The sequence below is a fragment of the Coregonus lavaretus genome (assembly GCF_964263955.1).
Source record: "Coregonus lavaretus genome assembly, chromosome: 18".
In the NCBI taxonomy this organism is placed as follows: Eukaryota; Metazoa; Chordata; class Actinopteri; order Salmoniformes; family Salmonidae; genus Coregonus; species Coregonus lavaretus.
Window position 1 is genome coordinate 28,548,683 of NC_140005.1, and position 18,062 is coordinate 28,566,744.

Sequence of the window (18,062 nt, forward strand, 5' to 3'; positions counted from 1 at the left end):
TTATAGCTACAGAGAGTGGAACACATAAAATGTTCACATCTGCCGACAAGGAAACGTTAAAACGTGAGGGTATATGAACAGCAGATTTATGAGGCTAATAAAATTGATCAACTGAGACATCTCTTAACTGCAGTTTGTAAGTGTTCCACTGCATTGGGCCAAGAGTCCTCAGGAGTTCAACACCTCCCTGTGAATAGGTAACAGGAAGGTAAATGGATGGTGTGTAGGAGGATATGTTGCAGGTCCTCCAGTAGTTTAAATGGGTCAGAGAGGGACTAACACTTTGAAGGACTGGCACTTGGGAGAATTTCTGTCACTGTGTTTCAAACAACACCTTATCCTAACATGCTGACTAGACCGGGCATGTGCGTCCGCGTGCACCATCAGGCGCATGTAGATTTTGTCCATCCACACCAGACGGATCAGGACACGCAGGTTGAAATATCAAAACCAACTCTGAACCAACTATATTCATTTGGGGACAGGTCGAAACACATGAAACATTAATGGACATTTAGCTAGCTAGCTTGCTGTTGCTAGCTAATGTGTCCTGGGATATAAATATTGGGTTGTTATTTTACCTGAAATGCACAAGGTCCTTTAAAAAAATCTTTGTAGACATTTTTCAAATTTTGAGTCACACAAAATCGTGTGTTCTCTACTCTACTATTAATCCACAGATAAAAGGGGAAACCTAGTTAGTTTCTAGTAATCTCTCCTCATTCAGTCTTCTTATTCTTCTGTGGACTTTATATGGCGGTTGGCAACCAACTTTGACTGGATTGTGGATCTCAGTTCATCTTTCAATCACCCACGTGGGTATATGCTCCTAAAAACCAATGAGGAGATGGGAGAGGCGGGATTTGCAGGGCGTCAAGCGTCAAAAATAGAACCAAGTTCTATTTTAGCGCCTGGCTATGCAGACGCTCGTTGGCGCGCGAGCAGTTTGGATGAAATAATTGAATAACAGGTCATTTATGTGTACATTTATTTTGCAATGCTCACGCACGCAACGCGGGCATGTCAGTCCATAACATGTCAGTCCATTTCTCTATACAGTGAGGGAAAAAAGTATTTGATCCCCTGCTGATTTTGTACCTTTGCCCACTGACAAAGACATGATCAGTCTATAATTTTAATGGTAGGTTTATTTGAACAGTGAGAGACAGAATAACAACAAAAAAATCCAGAAATATGCATGTCAAAAATGTTATAAATTGATTTGCATTTTAATGAGGGAAATAAGTATTTGACCCCTCTGAAAAACATTACTTAGTACTTGGTGGCAAAACCCTTGTTGGCAATCACAGAGGTCAGACGTTTCTTGTAGTTGGACACCAGGTTTGCACACATCTCAGGAGGGATTTTGTCCCACTCCTCTTTGCAGATCTTCTCCAAGTCATTAAGGTTTCGAGCCTGACGTTTGGCAACTCGAACCTTCAGCTCCCTCCACATATTTTCTATGGGATTAAGGTCTGGAGACTGGCTAGACCACTCCAGCACCTTAATGTGTTTCTTCTTGAGCCACTCCTTTGTTGCCTTGGCCATGTGTTTTGGGTCATTGTCATGCTGGAATACCCATCCACGACCCATTTTCAATGCCCTGGCTGAGGGAAGGAGGTTCTCACCCAAGATTTGAGCCCAAATGGCCCCGTCCATCGTCCCTTTGATGCGGTGAAGTTGTCCTGTCCCCTTAGCAGAAAATCACCCCCAAAGCATAATGTTTCCACCTCCATGTTTGACAGTGGGGATGGTGTTCTTGGGGTCATAGGCAGCATTCCTCCTCCTCCAAACACGGCGAGTTGAGTTGATGCAAAAGAGCTCCATTTTGGTCTCATCTGACCACAACACGTTCACCCAGTTCTCCTCTGAATCATTCAGATGTTCATTGGCAAACTTCAGATGGGCCTGTATATGTGCTTTCTTGAGCAGGGGGACCTTGCGGGCGCTGCAGGATTTCAGTCCTTCACGGCGTAGTGTGTTACCAATTGTTTTCTTGGTGACTATGGTCCCAGCTGCCTTGAGATCATTGACAAGATCCTCCTGTGTAGTTCTGGGCTGATTCCTCACCGTTCTCATGATCATTGCAACCCCACAAGGTGAGATCTTGCATGGAGCCCCAGGCCGAGGGAGATTGACAGTTATTTTGTGTTTCTTCCATTTGCGAATAATCGCACCAACTGTTGTCACCTTCTCATCAAGCTGCTTGGCGATGGTCTTGTAGCCCATTCCAGCCTTTTGTAGGTCTACAATCTTGTCCCTGACATCCTTGGAGAGCTCTTTGGTCTTGGCCATGGTGGAGAGTTTGGAATCTGATTGATTGATTGCTTCTGTAGACAGGTGTCTTTTATACAGGTAACAAGCTGAGATTAGGAGCACTCCCTTTAAGAGTGTGCTCCTAATCTCAGCTCGTTACCTGTATAAAAGACAGCTGGGAGCCAGAAATCTTTCTGATTGAGAGGGGGTCAAATACTTATTTCCCTCATTAAAATGCATATCAATTTAGAACATTTTTGACATGCGTTTTTCTGGATTATTTTGTTGTTATTCTGTCTCTCACTGTTCAAATAAACCTACCATTCAAATTATAGACTGATCATGTCTTTGTCAGTGGGCAAACGTACAAAATCAGCAGGGGATCAAATACTTTTTTCCCTCACTGTATTTCCACCAGAGACGGTTTGTTTTACCATCTGTAATCACCCTGTATCTATGGGTATACTTCATCAAGCCCATATCGGGATTGAGTTACAGTGCATTAGGAAAGTATTCAGACCCCTTCACTTTTTCCACATTTTGTTACATTACAGCCTTATTCTAAAATGGATTCAATTGTTTTCCCCCCCTCATCATCTACACACAATACCCCATAATGGGTATTGACATTTTTGGAAATGTATTAATAATAAAAAACCAAAATATCACATTTACATAAGTATTCAGACCCTTTACTCTATTCTTTGTTGAAGCACCTTTGGCAGTCTTCTTCTTAAGGTATGACGCTACAAGCTTGGCACACCTGTATTTGGGGAGTTTCTCCCATTTCTCTCTGCAGATCCTCTCAAGCTCTGTCTGCTTGGATGGGGAGTGTCGCTGCAGAGCTATTTTCAGGTCTCTCCAGAGATGTTAGATCGGGTTCAGGTCCGGGCTCTGGCTGGGCCACTCAAGGACATTCAGAGACTTGTCCTGAAGCCACTCCTGCGTTGTCTTGGCTGTGTGCTTAGGGTCGTTGTCCTGTTGGAAGGTGAACCTTCGCCCCAGTCGGAGGTCCTGAGCGCTCTGGATCAGGTTTTCATCAAGGATCTCTCTGTACTTTGCTTCGTTCATCTTTCCCTCAATCCTGACTAGTCTCCCAGTCCCTGCCGCTGAAAAACATCCCCACAGCATGATGCTGCCACCACCATGCTTCACCGTAGGGATGGTATTGGCCAGGTGATGAGCAGTGCCTGGTTTCCTCCAGATGTGATGCTTGGCATTCAGGACAAAGTGTTCGATCTTGGTTTTCATCAGACCAGAGAATCTTGTTTCTCATTGGCTGAGAGTCCTTTAGGTGCCTTTTGGCAAACTCCAAGCGGGCTGTCATGTGCCTTCTACTGAGGAGTGGCTTCCGTCTGGCCATTCTAGCATAAAGGCTTGATAGGTGGAGTGCTGCAGAGATGGTTGTCCTTCTGGAAGGTTCTCCCATCTCCACAGAGGAACTCTGGAGCTCTGTCAGAGTGATCATCGGGTTCGTGGTCACCTCCCTGACCAAGGCCCTTCTCCCCCGATTGCTCAGTTTGGCCAAGCGGCCAGCTCTAGGAAGAGTCTTGGTGGTTCCAAACTTCTTCCATTTAAGAATGATGGAGGCCACTGTGTTCTTGGGGATCTTCAATGCTGCAGGCATTTTTTGATACCCTTCCCCAGATCTGTGCCTCAACACAACTCTGACATGCACTGTCAACTGTGGGACCTTATATAGAGAGGTGTGTGCCTTTCCAAATCATGTACAATCAACTGAATTTACCACAGGTGGACTTCAATCAAGTTGTAGAAACATCTGAAGGATGATCAACGGAAACAGGATGCAATTTTGAGTCTCATAGCAAAGGGTCTGAATACCTATGCAAATAAGGTATTTCTGTTTTAGTTTTTTTATACATTTGCAAAAATGTATAAAAACCTGTTTTCGCTTTGTCATTATGGGGTATTTTGTGTAGATTGATGAGGGAAAAAAAGGTTTATTTGATTTTAGAATAAGGCTGTAACGTAACAAAAAAAGTGAAGGGGTCTGAATACTTGCCGAATGCACTGTATATTCCAACAAGATCACATTGAACATTAAATACATACTGTATGTTTCTTACCTTGTCAAGGTTTTGATTGATGGTTAAGTTGTCTCTCTCCAGAACTTCCAACATCTCTTGACTCCCCATGTACATAGCATTGGCTGAAATAAAAGGGAAAAAACAAGTCATAGAATTAAGCTGTTGTTATTATACTCAGTGGCCAGTTTATTAGGTTAGGGTTAGGTTCATGAAAGTTGGCTCGCTATATAAAGCAGGCAGACAGGAATCGATGCATTCAGTTACTGTTCGATTGAACGTTAGAATGGGCAAAACGAATGACCTAAGCGACTTTGAGCGTGCTATAATCGTCGGTGCCAGGTGCGCCAGTTCCACTATCTCAGAAACAGCCGGCCTCCTGGGCTTTTCACGCACGACAGTGTCTAGGGTTTGCAGAGAATGGTGTGACAAACAAAAAACATCCAGTCAGCGGCAGTCCTGTGGGCGAAAACAGCTTATTGATGAGAAAGGTTGAAGGAGAATGGCAAGAATCGTGCAAGCTAACAGGCGGGCCACGAACAGGCAAATAACAGCGCAGTACAACAGTGGTGTGCAGAACGGAATCTCGGAACGAACAACTCTTCGGTCCTTGTCACGGATGGGCTATTGCAGCAGACGACCACACCAGGTTCCACTCCTATCAACTGAAAAAGAGAAGAAGATCTAGTGGGCATGCGATTACCAACACTGGACAATTGAGGAGTGGAAAAACATCGCTTGGTCTGACGAATCCCGGTTCCTGTTGCGTCATGCTGATGGCAGTGTCAGGATTTGACGTAAGCAGCATGAGTCCATGGCCCCATCCTGCCTGGTGTCAACGGTACAGGTGGTGTAATGGTGTGGGGAATGTTTTCCTGGCACACGTTAGGTCCCTTGATACCAATTGAGCAACATTTGAACGCCACAGCATATCTGAACATTGTTGCTGACCAGGTGCATCCCTTCATGGCTACAGGGGGTCCGACACGGTACTAGATGGGTGTACCTAATAAACCGGCCACTGAGTGTATAACATTGTTCCTTCTATTCTCCCAAGCTGTAAAAACCCACAGACAGACATGTAGGATCACACAGACAGACATGTAGTATCACACAGGCATGTGTAGTATCATTGTTTTAACATTCAAAGGAAATTCTAAGGAAAGAGTACAAGGACTAAGAAATCAGAGATTAATGTATCTCACCCCCCACTACCTCCCAATTATCCATCTCAATCTTACACAGCTGGAAAATATAATGGGGGAGAAGGGGGTACATGGATGGCTCATTGGATACCAGAAATGATAACGCTAAAATGTGAGTAAAAGAGGGGAAAAACCCTCCCCAGAGAGCAGCGTAACTCAACGCCTTTGATTCTACATTCCATTACATTTCCCTTTCAGCAGCATGTACTTTTTATTAAAAACATTAGTTGAGGGACACTTTTTTTCAAGCTGCACTCACTGGAAAATATTGCTGCTATTTCAGAAGTTTTGAGAGAGTCCATCAATAATTCAGACACACAAGCTGTACGCACACAAACAAAAAATCATCGAACTCAATAGCTAATTTCAGCTCAACACAATGATTCAAGGAAATGTTCAGTGAAAGTAATCTCTAGGCTGTACTCAGTGGGTGGTTGGGGAGGAATATATGGATGAGAAAACTGTTAATATCCTGTACGAATATCCTCCTGTCCAAGTTCTCTCTGAGTGATCACTCACGCCTATCTCCTCACTGCCACGGTCCCTTTCTGGATGAGGTGGTGGCAGTGGGGGGTTTGTGTGTGTGTGTCTGTTTGAATGTCTGTGTGTGGAGGGGGGGATTCATGTCCCCTTAGCTAGCCACTCATATTTCCATCTTTTGCTGTTCCGAGGAGGAGGAAGCGAGGGTCCGTTTGCAAATCTGCACCGCTTGTGCGCCCTATTAATCATAATCTGTGAGCGGCGTCACCTTGTATTGTGGAGTGCCGGCTTTGAAGCGCTTTGTACCTGGCACAGGACTGGAGAGAAATAATGCTTTTCTTATTTCCACTCCAAAGGCCAAGGGTGAGGGGCATAAAGAGTGAAAGACGAAAAGGTCTAAGTCAGTAAAGAGGGTGCGATTCTTTCATATATCACTGGGTTGTTTAGTCCTTGAGGTCATTTCCTACATTTGGAGGGCTTAGCCCAGGGTTGTAAGGCAGCTTGTACATCTCCCAGAGATCCCGGTGAGTTGGGGGTTTCAACAGCGTCACAGCAACAAGAGGGACACACTTAGCTCTCTGATTTATGCTGCAGAGGGATGGCCAACAGGAGAGAACGGCCTAGTGAATGCAGGCATTGTGTGTGTGTGTGTGTGTGTGTGTGAATTTGTGCAAAAACTGTGTGACACACTGCAACCTGAAGGATCTCAACAGATGTGCTGCACATATGTTTCTAAAATACAGTCTCCCTTGAAAATGAAATTAAAATGTGATATTTTATTACCATTTGGCTATTGAATAAGCAATTAAATTGTACATGCAAGATGAGTCAATCATAGCTTCTGTGAGACTGTGCTTTCAGACACTCAAAAGACAGGGGGAAAACTATTATAGATTGAATGATAGGAAACATTGAAACCTCACCGTAACCCTGTCTCAATCAACATCTAGCTCCTGTAGCTCAGTTGGTAGAGCATGGCGCTTGCAACGCCAGGGTTGTGGGTTCGATTCCCACGGGGGGCCAGTATGAAAAATGTATGCACTCACTAACTGTAAGTCGCTCTGGATAAGAGCGTCTGCTAAATGACTCAAATGTAAATGTAGCTGTCTAGAAAAACTCAACCAGTAACTCCTGTTTGTGAGCCATCTTGAGGTGCTGCGCCGGGTCTTTATGAGCTACTTCCTACATTCCACACACATTTTTAACTCTCTCCGTAAATCTTCACTCTCTGTAAAATCCAGCTTTTTCCGAGTGTGTAAATTACTTCATGATAGCATCCCCTTGGTTCCAAAGGCCTTTAACCTTGTCAAGCTGAATACTTTCTCTTCCCACCATTGTGTAATTACTCAGAAATGGTTCATCTACTTCCATTTAGTTACACAGCCTTACTGTTGCCTATGGAGCAATACTACATCAAAATAAAGGTTTCCAGCTTATTCCTCTTTGATGGTATGTACATTTGACAGTGTGGCTTTAAGTAAAGAATGTATTGAGTATTACACCAAGGAGGTTCACCGAAACCAACTAGATCCTGTTTCAGGTAGATGTTTTACTATTTTGAGAGAATATACAGTACTGTATATGGTGATATAGGAAAAACCAACCTCAATGCAAATACACCTTGATTTCAAAGCCTTTAGGCATTTGGGTTGGGTGATGTTTGATCTCTCACAAATGGCCAGTTATCTGCGTGTTATGACAGAAATCAAAATGTGTACCCCCTTCCTCCATGCATGACCATGGTGACTCATGTGTACCCGCCGATATTAGCAATATTATGTTTCAAATATTATGTTTACCCCAGCCACACATGTCAAGTTTGAACATAGTAGCCACTGGTCTTTCTGTAACACACAACCGAGGACAGAATCCTAACTTGAGGATGTCAAGGTAAACCATGCATCAATGTCAATGGAAGACTTGTTTTGCAGCTTGAGTTGCATGTAAGTAAAGGTGAATTAGAGCAGAGTAAGGAAAACAGATGGGATGACAAAGAGAGTAAGAGTAATAGGAAGTTAGGAAGACATAGATGTGAAGAAATGCATGTAAGGAACTTAGCGAGAGAGAGAGAGAGAGAGAGAGAGAGAGAGAGAGAGAGAGAGAGAGAGAGAGAGAGACAGTGAGAGTGAGAGAGAGAGAGAGAGAGAGAGAGAGAGAGAGAGAGACAGTGAGAGAGAGAGAGTGAGAGTGAGAGTGAGAGATGAGAGCTAAGGGGAGGGAGAATCCAACCTGCCAATCTGCAGCAGAGATCTGTTTGGGGAGACATCCCCAGCTGTAGCAACCTCCCTTATCTCTAGCAGTGGAGTTGGGGGGTGGATGGGGGGGTTGTACTTGGAAGGGCATGGCATTCCAGCCCAATTTACAGATCCTCACACATGTGGCTCTTTAGCGACTGGCATAAGGCCGGAGAGAATCAGCAGCACAGATCCCAGATCAGATTGAAACCACTGTCTCACTGCTGCTGCCAGCACTAATAAGTAGCTACATTACCTTACTATAGCGAAACACTAACCTGAAACAGGCTATCATTTTGCTGTTTTTGTGAGGTGTTAATCCACCTGTGGCATAATATCGATTTTATAACGTAGAAAATATAATGCAATCAGCAAAGACCAGTGCGATGAGGAAGTCGGTATTTCCAGTCACCTTTACCCTATGTTTAGGTATTGATGGCAAAACATTAACGTTACACATATCAAAGAAAGTTAGTGCAAGAGTTTCTCTTCATGCTGCATATCCCTCTTCCCAGTATGGAGTATGTGGAGAGGATATTGTTCACTGTGTTACTTGGACTTCCTTAAGAAGAAACAGGTGTCAGAAACAAGGCCAGTCTCCCTCCAGCTGAGTGATGACATTGCTCTACCTGGTGCAATGTTGCCTGCTTAGAGGACTTGAGTCCCCTTCCTGCTGTGCTCCTGATGTATGTGCTACTAACTCTGTTCCATTTGGCTCCTGAATCTGAAAAGCCAGGCTGTGGAGTCAGTCTCTGACTAGATTGCCAACTCACCAGCAAACAGAGGAGGAATACCAGCAACAAGCAAAGGCATGCACGAATGAGAGAACAATGAGATGTGTTCAAATAAGATGAAGAACAAAACAATTTTTGTATTCCAAGAGACAGCTCAAATCAAATCACATTTTATTTGCCACATGTGCCGAATACAACAGGTGTAGACATTACAGTGAAATGCTTACTTACAGCCCTTAACCAACAATGCATTTATTTTTTTTATAAAAAAGTAAAATAAAACAAAAATAAGTGTTGAGAAAAAAAGAGCAGAAGTAAAATAAAATAATAGTAGGGAGGCTATATACAGGGGGGTACCGGTGCAGAGTCAATGTGCGGGGGCACCAGCTTGTTGAGGTAGTTGAGGTAATATGTAGAGTTAAAGTGACTATGCATAAATAATTAACAGAGTAGCAGCAGCGTAAAAAGATGGGGTGGGGGGGCAGTGCAAATAGTCCGGGTAGCCATGATTAGCTGTTCAGGAGTGTTATGGCTTGGGGGTAGAAGCTGTTCAGAAGCCTTTTGGACCTAGACTTGGCGCTCCGGTACCGCTTGCCGTGCGGTAGCAGAGAGAACAGTCTATGACTAGGGTGGCTGGAGTCTTTGACAATTTTGAGGGCATTCCTCTGACACCGCCTGGTATAGAGGTCCTGGATGGCAGGAAGCTTGGCCCCAGTGATGTACTGGGCCGTACGCACCACCCTCTGTAGTGCCTTGCGGTCGGAGGCCGAGCTGTTGCCATACCAGGCGGTGATGCAACCAGTCAGGATGCTCTCGATGGTGCAGCTGTATAACTTTTTGAGGATCTGAGGACCCATGCCAAATCTTTTCAGTCTCCTAAGGGGGAATAGGCTTTGTCGTGCCCTCTTCACGACTGTCTTGGTGTGTTTGGACCATGACAGTTCGTTGGTGATGTGGACACCAAGGAACTTGAAGCTCTCAACCTACAGCCCCGTCAATGAGAATGGGGGCGTGCTCAGTCCTCAAATTTTTCCTGTAGTCCACAATCATCTCCTTTGTCTTGGTCACGTTGAGGGAGAGGTTGTTATCCTGGCACCACACAGCCAGGTCTCTGACCTCCTCCCTATAGGCTGTCTCATCATTGTCGGTGATCAGGCCTACCACTGTTGTGTCGTCGGCAAACTTAATGATGGTGTTGGAGTCGTGCCTGGCCATGCAGTCATGGGTGAACAGGGAGTACAGGAGGGGACTGAGCACGCACCCCTGAGGGTCCCCCGTGTTGAGGATCAGCGTGGCTGATGTGTTGTTACCTACCCTTACCACCTGGGGGCGGCCCGTCAGGAAGTCCAGGATCCAGTTGCAGAGGGGGGTGTTTAGTCCCAGGATCCTTAGCTTAGTGATGAGCTTTGAGGGTACTATGGTGTTGAACGCTGAGCTGTAGTCAATGAATAGCATTCTCACGTAGGTGTTCCTCTTGTCCAGGTGGGATGGAGTGTCTGTGACACAGTTCAGTTAATAAGTAAGCAATACTTACTAAATAAATAAAATGAATACTTCAAACAAACAGTGTGAACAAAATTCAATATATTTGTTATTGTATAATAATTGGCATTAGGCTACAATTTATGGTCAACTCGATTGTCTAGAGCAGTACAAGCTAAGAAATGGGGTACAGACTAAGCCGTATAAGAATTGTGGCGGTCTGTGACTACTACTACTACTGAGCTCCCAGAACGCTCCTTCAGCACCAACACATCAACGTTCTCCGCTTCCTTGCAAGGGATTTCAGGAAAAATAAACGCTGAAATGTACGCAGGAAATTCCATTTAATCGCAACATGTTTTGTTAATTAGGCCTGTCAACTGGCCATTTATTATATACAGTCTGTAACATGACAGAGAACCACTACAGCTTTCCATCTGTAGCCAGGGGCCAATGTTCAATAGTGCAAAACCAATAAGGAGCAACTCTATTCCACCTTGCCTTTAGAAACCAAAGAAAAAGTATCCTCTCTTTTCGTAAAAAGGTATAAAACTATTAAGAATTGAGAATGTTTAGAGCCTTCTTTAACTAGTCCGTATATAATTAATTGAGCAGGAAAACACAAAGCATTTTGACCATGAGGGAATAGAAATTCCAAAAGCAAATTAAAGGGAAGTGCTAATGATTAAAAACATGCTCAGCAGAGGCAAGAAGAAGAAGAGGCTTTCTGACCTCACAGGAGAGACTGAGGGAGAAAGAGGGAAGAGGCTTCTGAGGCTGAGACACAGCATGGCTACTTGGCTGTAGAGACCTTTTTTGGCATAGGCCCTCGGGCCGCCACAACATCAATCTCTCCCCTCCCAGGACAGACGGTGGGGGAAAACACAGGGAAAGAGAGAGAGAGCTTTCCTCCACTCTGTGCAAGAAGGAGGGATGACTGGCTCTTCTCCTTCTCCAAGGAGCGGTCTTAATTACTCCCACTCATACCCATACCCCAGCCATCATCTGGCAAATAAAGAGGAGGGGATAAATAACATATAATCTCTGACAGTGAAATATGCCATCCTCCTCTTGGCAGCCACTCCCGGCTGGGATTATCTTTGCTCTATATAAACCTAATTACAAACATCGTATCTCCTGATGCTACAGTAATGTATGGCTTCGTTTGCCAAAACGAAGATACTTTCTTTCTTCTTTCAAAAGACTGGATAAAGCAACATGAGATTCACACGCAACATTTTATGGGGGAAGTCACTACTGGATAGAAGAGAACACTGTAGGAGAATACACACATAGTTGTGAGCATGTACAGACTATGGAAATAATAACATAGACAGACAAAGACAGACTAAAGTTTGATTGTCTTTACAAGGACAGGTTGATCATTGTAGTTTGACTAAGCTTGAGTTCACTGGTTTCTGCTTCTTATTTGACTCTGAAGTGACATTTCACTGAATAGAACAGAAGGAGAGACTCACCAGCGGTGTCAACATTAATGAGGCTAACAGTAGGCGGCACGGTCGAGTGGTCCAGTGAACGCAGCCCTCCCAAGACCAGCTTCACCATGAAGGCCTTGAGTACGTCAGGTAGAAGAGAGAGGAGGAAGATGGGCAGGTAGGCCACATAGCGCAGGCGGCACAGCACCGGGGTCATGACCCTTCCCTGAGGTGTCACCGCCATGCGCTCGATGGTGGGGAACAGCATCACTGACTTCACCACCTGCACAAGAACGTGTAGAAGAAAGGATGTTAGTCATACCCAACTTAAACCTCCTTCTTGGGACATTCTGCTATGCATTCATTCAGTCTGTGTGTCTTACAATAAATATAGAAGCATATATATTCCATGACATTCTGCTTTTTTATGACTTCAGTTTTAAAGATAGGACTATTGCACTTTTTGGGCATCATGTTTTAATAAATACGATTAATTTGTTTTGGATTTTTCCAAACCTTTTGACAATGTGCAGGTATCTTATTGCAACATTCAGTCTAGAGTTAAAAGTTGTGTGCAGCTCTTATGTTATGCTACACTAGTGCTGCCAGGGGGCACTATGTGAAGAAGGAGTTGCTTAAGTGGAGGAGCAAAGGCATTAAAGACAAAACAGATGGACAGAGAGAGACAGAGAAAGAGAGATAAATATATTGTTGGTGAGAGCATTTGTGTGTCGGAGTAGTAGAATGAAAGCAGTAAAAGCGATGAGAGGTCCAGGAAAAGAGAGGGCGTGACATGGGCAATGCATGTGCTTACATGAGATTGAGAACAAATAAAAGAGGAGAGAGACAGAGACAGAGAGACAGAGAGAGACAGAGAGAGACAGAGAGAGGGAGAGAGAGATAGATCGAAAGAGAGAGTCAAAGAGAGAAAAGACATCAGTCCTAGGAAACAGGAAGCACCTGCCCCTGTTTGGCCAGCAGCAGGCTGTAAGAGTGATAAACCTCAACATAACAGTCAGTCATCGACCCAGAGAGAGCAAGGCACACAGATCGGATGTGGATACTATCCATCCTTTGTGGTTGCTGTATTTCTCGTTTTCTTAACAGTTCAAAGCAGGGATTGATTAACTAGCTCCAGAGATCCTTATGTGGACCCGGAGGTTTAACACCTTTTCAAGGACTGCACCAGGGAAATAAGGGATGGATGGAGGGAGAGGTGGGCGGAGGGATAGGTTTAGATTTAGGGGTAAAAGATGTGAAGAGAGGGAAAGAAAGAGACAAGGAGGGAGGAAGAAAGAAAGGCCATCCTCCAATGTGAGTGAAACAAACTCACTAAAAGACTAAGGCATCCCCTTAAGGCCAGGCAGTAGGAAGAAAGGCTTGTTTTTTTTTTTTACATGGGGAGGGGGACAGGGGCAAGCGACCACATACAGTGGGGAAAAAAAGTATTTAGTCAGCCACCAATTGTGCAAGTTCTCCCACTTAAAAAGATGAGAGAGGCCTGTAATTTTCATCATAGGTACACGTCAACTATGACAGACAAAATGAGAATTTTGCAAATTATGGTGGAAAATAAGTATTTGGTCAATAACAAAAGTTTCTCAATACTTTGTTATATACCCTTTGTTGGCAATGATACAGGTCAAACGTTTTCTGTAAGTCTTCACAAGGTTTTCACACACTGTTGCTGGTATTTTGGCTCATTCCTCCATGCAGATCTCCTCTAGAGCAGTGATGTTTTGGGGCTGTCGCTGGGCAACACGGACTTTCAACTCCCTCCAAAGATTTTCTATGGGGTTGAGATCTGGAGACTGGCTAGGCCACTCCAGGACCTTGAAATGCTTCTTACGAAGCCACTCCTTCGTTGCCCGGGCGGTGTGTTTGGGATCATTGTCATGCTGAAAGACCCAGCCACGTTTCATCTTCAATGCCCTTGCTGATGGAAGGAGGTTTTCACTCAAAATCTCACGATACATGGCCCCATTCATTCTTTCCTTTACACGGATCAGTCGTCCTGGTCCCTTTGCAGAAAAACAGCCCCAAAGCATGATGTTTCCACCCCCATGCTTCACAGTAGGTATGGTGTTCTTTGGATGCAACTCAGCATTCTTTGTCCTCCAAACACGACGAGTTGAGTTTTTACCAAAAAGTTATATTTTGGTTTCATCTGACCATATGACATTCTCCCAATCCTCTTCTGGATCATCCAAATGCACTCTAGCAAACTTCAGACGGGCCTGGACATGTACTGGCTTAAGCAGGGGGACACGTCTGGCACTGCAGGATTTGAGTCCCTGGCGGCGTAGTGTGTTACTGATGGTAGGCTTTGTTACTTTGGTCCCAGCTCTCTGCAGGTCATTCACTAGGTCCCCCCGTGTGGTTCTGGGATTTTTGCTCACCGTTCTTGTGATCATTTTGACCCCACGGGGTGAGATCTTGCGTGGAGCCCCAGATCGAGGGAGATTATCAGTGGTCTTGTATTTCTTCCATTTCCTAATAATTGCTCCCACAGTTGATTTCTTCAAACCAAGCTGCTTACCTATTGCAGATTCAGTCTTCCCAGCCTGGTGAAGGTCTACAATTTTGTTTCTGGTGTCCTTTGACAGCTCTTTGGTCTTGGCCATAGTGGAGTTTGGAGTGTGACTGTTTGAGGTTGTGGACAGGTGTATTTTATACTGATAACAAGTTCAAACAGGTGCCATTAATACAGGTAATGAGTGGAGAACAGAGGAGCCTCTTAAAGAAGAAGTTACAGGTCTGTGAGAGCCAGAAATCTTGCTTGTTTGTAGGTGACCAAATACTTATTTTCCACCATAATTTGCAAATAAATTCATTACAAATCCTACAATGTGATTTTCTGGATTTATTTTCCTCAATTTGTCTGTCATAGTTGACGTGTACCTATGATGAAAATTACAGGCCTCTCTCATCTTTTTAAGTGGGAGAACTTGCACAATTGGTGGCTGACTAAATACTTTTTTTCCCCACTGTACTTAAGAGATAACATAATATCATGCTTTAACAGTGATCTACTACTGTGAAACCTGTGACGTTCATAGTTTACCACAGTATGAGTTATAATACCCATAAAACTTAGCGGACAAACACGGAAATGGTTCCAATCGTTTTTCCACCATTCATTTTATCCATTGTGGATTTTAGAAACACTTCAAATAAGGGCTGTGTTTTGTGTAGGCTTACCGTGGCGTGACGTTTTGATAACCGTGTAAATCTATCTCGGACAACGTGTCTTTTATCAATATATTCGCCTGTATTAATCACCACCAAAATGAAATGTTAATTAGCTGCTAATGTGGCTATCATACAGAACTAAAAATGGATGTCTCAAGTTTCACATCACTCACCAGGGCCATTATGATCTGGACGAGACTGCCGAATTGAGGCAAATGTAAGAATCTCTGGATGAACTATCTAATGTTAGCTAAATGTTGTAATTAATAAATTGGCTAAAGTTGTTTAAATTGACAATTCTGTGAACTGTCTTGGGCAAGTTTTACATTGAAAATGCCTGTTATTTAATAATAATAATAATAATAATAATATGGCATTTAGCAGACGCTTTTATCCAAAGCGACTTACAGTCATGCGTGCATACATATATATATATTTTTGTGTATGGGTGGTCCCGGGGATCGAACCCACTACCTTAGCGTTACAAGCGCCGTGCTCTACCAGCTGAGCTACAGAGGACCACTTATTTAGTTAGCTAGTTCATAGTTAGCAACATTAGCCTGGCTACATGGCTATATTAACGTAGCCGTCTATTTGTCTAGCTATTTAAATGCATGGGAAATTAATAAAAACAAGCTTAGCTTTCTTTGGCTTTTATAAACCAACAGTCTAGCTTGCTAGTTAACTAGCTAGCTAACTTAGATGGTGACGCTAGGGCTAGGCGTTCTTGATAATGTTTGTTTGTGTCTGTGAGTGAGATATGGGTAGCCTACTTCAAGTACTACTTGACTTGTAGCTACCCTAGCTAGCTGTATTATTTTAGTCTGGCTTTTTGAGAGATTTCAAAGATGGACTGATTAGCATCCTCTCGAGTCAACCGTGTGCTTACTTTACTGTGGAAAAACATTGATATGTTTGCTGTTACCCTCTGGACAGCAGATCATTAGTATAGCTAGTAGGCAAGGCGATGTAACCTAAATTAGTCTTACCTGCTATGGTGGGTTTAAAATTAATTGATATTCACACGTTTGTTTTTGAGGTAAAATGACTGTCATGTTATTGACACCAAATTGATAACCTTATTTGCACCGTCTCTATTCCAGAACCAATGGGTGTGCCTGAGTCTTATCACCTCTCAACTAAACTGAACACAAATATAAATGCAACATGTCAAGTGTTGGTCCCATGTTTCATGAGCTGAAATAAAAGATCCCAGAAATGTTCCATATGCACAAAAAGCTTATTTCTCAAAAAATAAATGGCACAAATTTGTTTAATTCCCTGTTAGTGAGCATTTTTCCTTTGCCAAGATAATCCATCCACCTGACAGGTGGGGCATATCAAGAAGCTGATTAAACAGCATAATCATTACACAGGTGCACCTTGTGCTGGGGACAATAAAAGGCCACTCTAAAATGTGCAGTTTTGTCACACAACACAATGCCACAGATGTCTCAAGGTTTAAGGGCACATGCAATTGGCATGCTGACTGCAGCAATGTCCACCAGAGCTGTTGCCAGATAATTGAATGTTCATTTCTTTACCATAATGTTGTTTTAGAGAATTTGGCAGTACGTCCAATCGGCCTCACAACCGCAGACCACGTGTAACCACGCCAGCCCAGGACCTCCACATCCGGCTTCTTTACCTGCGGGATCATCTTGAGACCAGCCACCTGGACAGCTGATGAAGCTGTTGGTTTGCACAACCCAAAAATGTCTGCACAAACTGTCAGAAACCGTCTCATGTGTGTGCTCTTCGTCCTCACCAGGGTCTTGACCTGACTGCAGTTTGGCATCGTACCCGACTTCAGTCGGCAAATGCTCGCCTTCGATGGCCACTGGAACGCTTTAGAAGTGTGCTCTTCACGGATGAATCCTGGTTTCAACTGTACTGGGCAGATGGCAGACAGCGTGTATGGTGTCGTGTGGGCAACCGGTTTGCTGATGTCAACGTTGTGAACAGAGTGCCCCATGGTGGCGGTGGGGTTATGGTATGAGCGGGGTTATGGTATGAGCAGGCATAAGCTACAGGCAACAAACACAATTGCATTTTATCGATGACAATTTGAATCCACAGAGATACTGTGACGAGATCCTGAGGCCCATTGTCGCGCAATTTATCCGGTTTCAGCATGATAATACACGGCCCCATGTTGCAAGGATCTGTACACAATTCCTGGAAGCTGAAAATGTCCCAGTTCTTCCATGGCCTGCATACTCATGAGACATGTCACCCATTGAGCATGTTTGGGATGCTCTGGATCGACGTGTTTGACAACGTGTTCCAGTTCCTGCCAATATCCAGCAACTTTGCACAGCCATTGAAGAGGAGTGGAACAACATTCCACAGGCCACAATCAACAGCCTGATCAACTCTATGCAAAGGAGATGTGTCACACTGCATGAGGCAAATGGTGGTCACACCAGATACTGACTGGTTTTCTGATCCACGCCCCTACCTTTCTTTTAAAGGAATATTTGGCCAACAGATGCATCTATGTATTCCCAGTCATGTGAAGTCCATAGATTAGGGCCTAATGGATTTATTTCAATTTACTGATTTCCTTATATGAACTGTAACTCAGTAAAATCTTTGAAATTGTTGCATGTTGCTTTTATATTTTTTTGTTCAGTGTCGGTAAGCTGTTTCAACCTGAAACACAATTGTATATATAACGCATGCTCCAACCTCAAGTTGGAGTTGAACTTCTTGACTGATGCCAAGGCGGTAGCTCCTAAGAAGGGAGCAGCTGCGAACCAGAAGGCTGCAGCCAAGGCAACACTGGTCCACACCTGCCCTGTCTGTCAGGTGAGTAGTATTGGTTGGTACTGCATGTGTAGGTTCCTCTCCATGTGTAGGCTATTGTACTGGCCTGTGTGGTACAGTCTTTCATATGTGTAGTAGTTTGTTGCATCATATTGCTTAGTTTATCATTTGTGTCAACTTCAATCTAAGCCACAGATTGTTAACTTCCTCCATTTTGTACTTTAACTTT

General features: G+C 43.9%; 1 protein-coding gene across 1 annotated transcript in view; it reads right to left on the bottom strand.

Annotated features, from left to right (window-relative positions):
• The window catches only part of ldah (lipid droplet associated hydrolase), a 63,171-nt gene that overhangs the window by 1,529 nt on the left and 43,580 nt on the right, over nt 1–18,062 (bottom strand). The window contains exons 5-6 of the mRNA XM_084182239.1: nt 11,915–12,155; nt 4,344–4,426 (exon numbers count right to left, since the gene is read on the bottom strand). Coding sequence (XP_084038365.1) covers nt 4,344–4,426; nt 11,915–12,155 — 324 coding nt within the window. The remainder of the gene's footprint in view (nt 1–4,343; nt 4,427–11,914; nt 12,156–18,062) is intronic.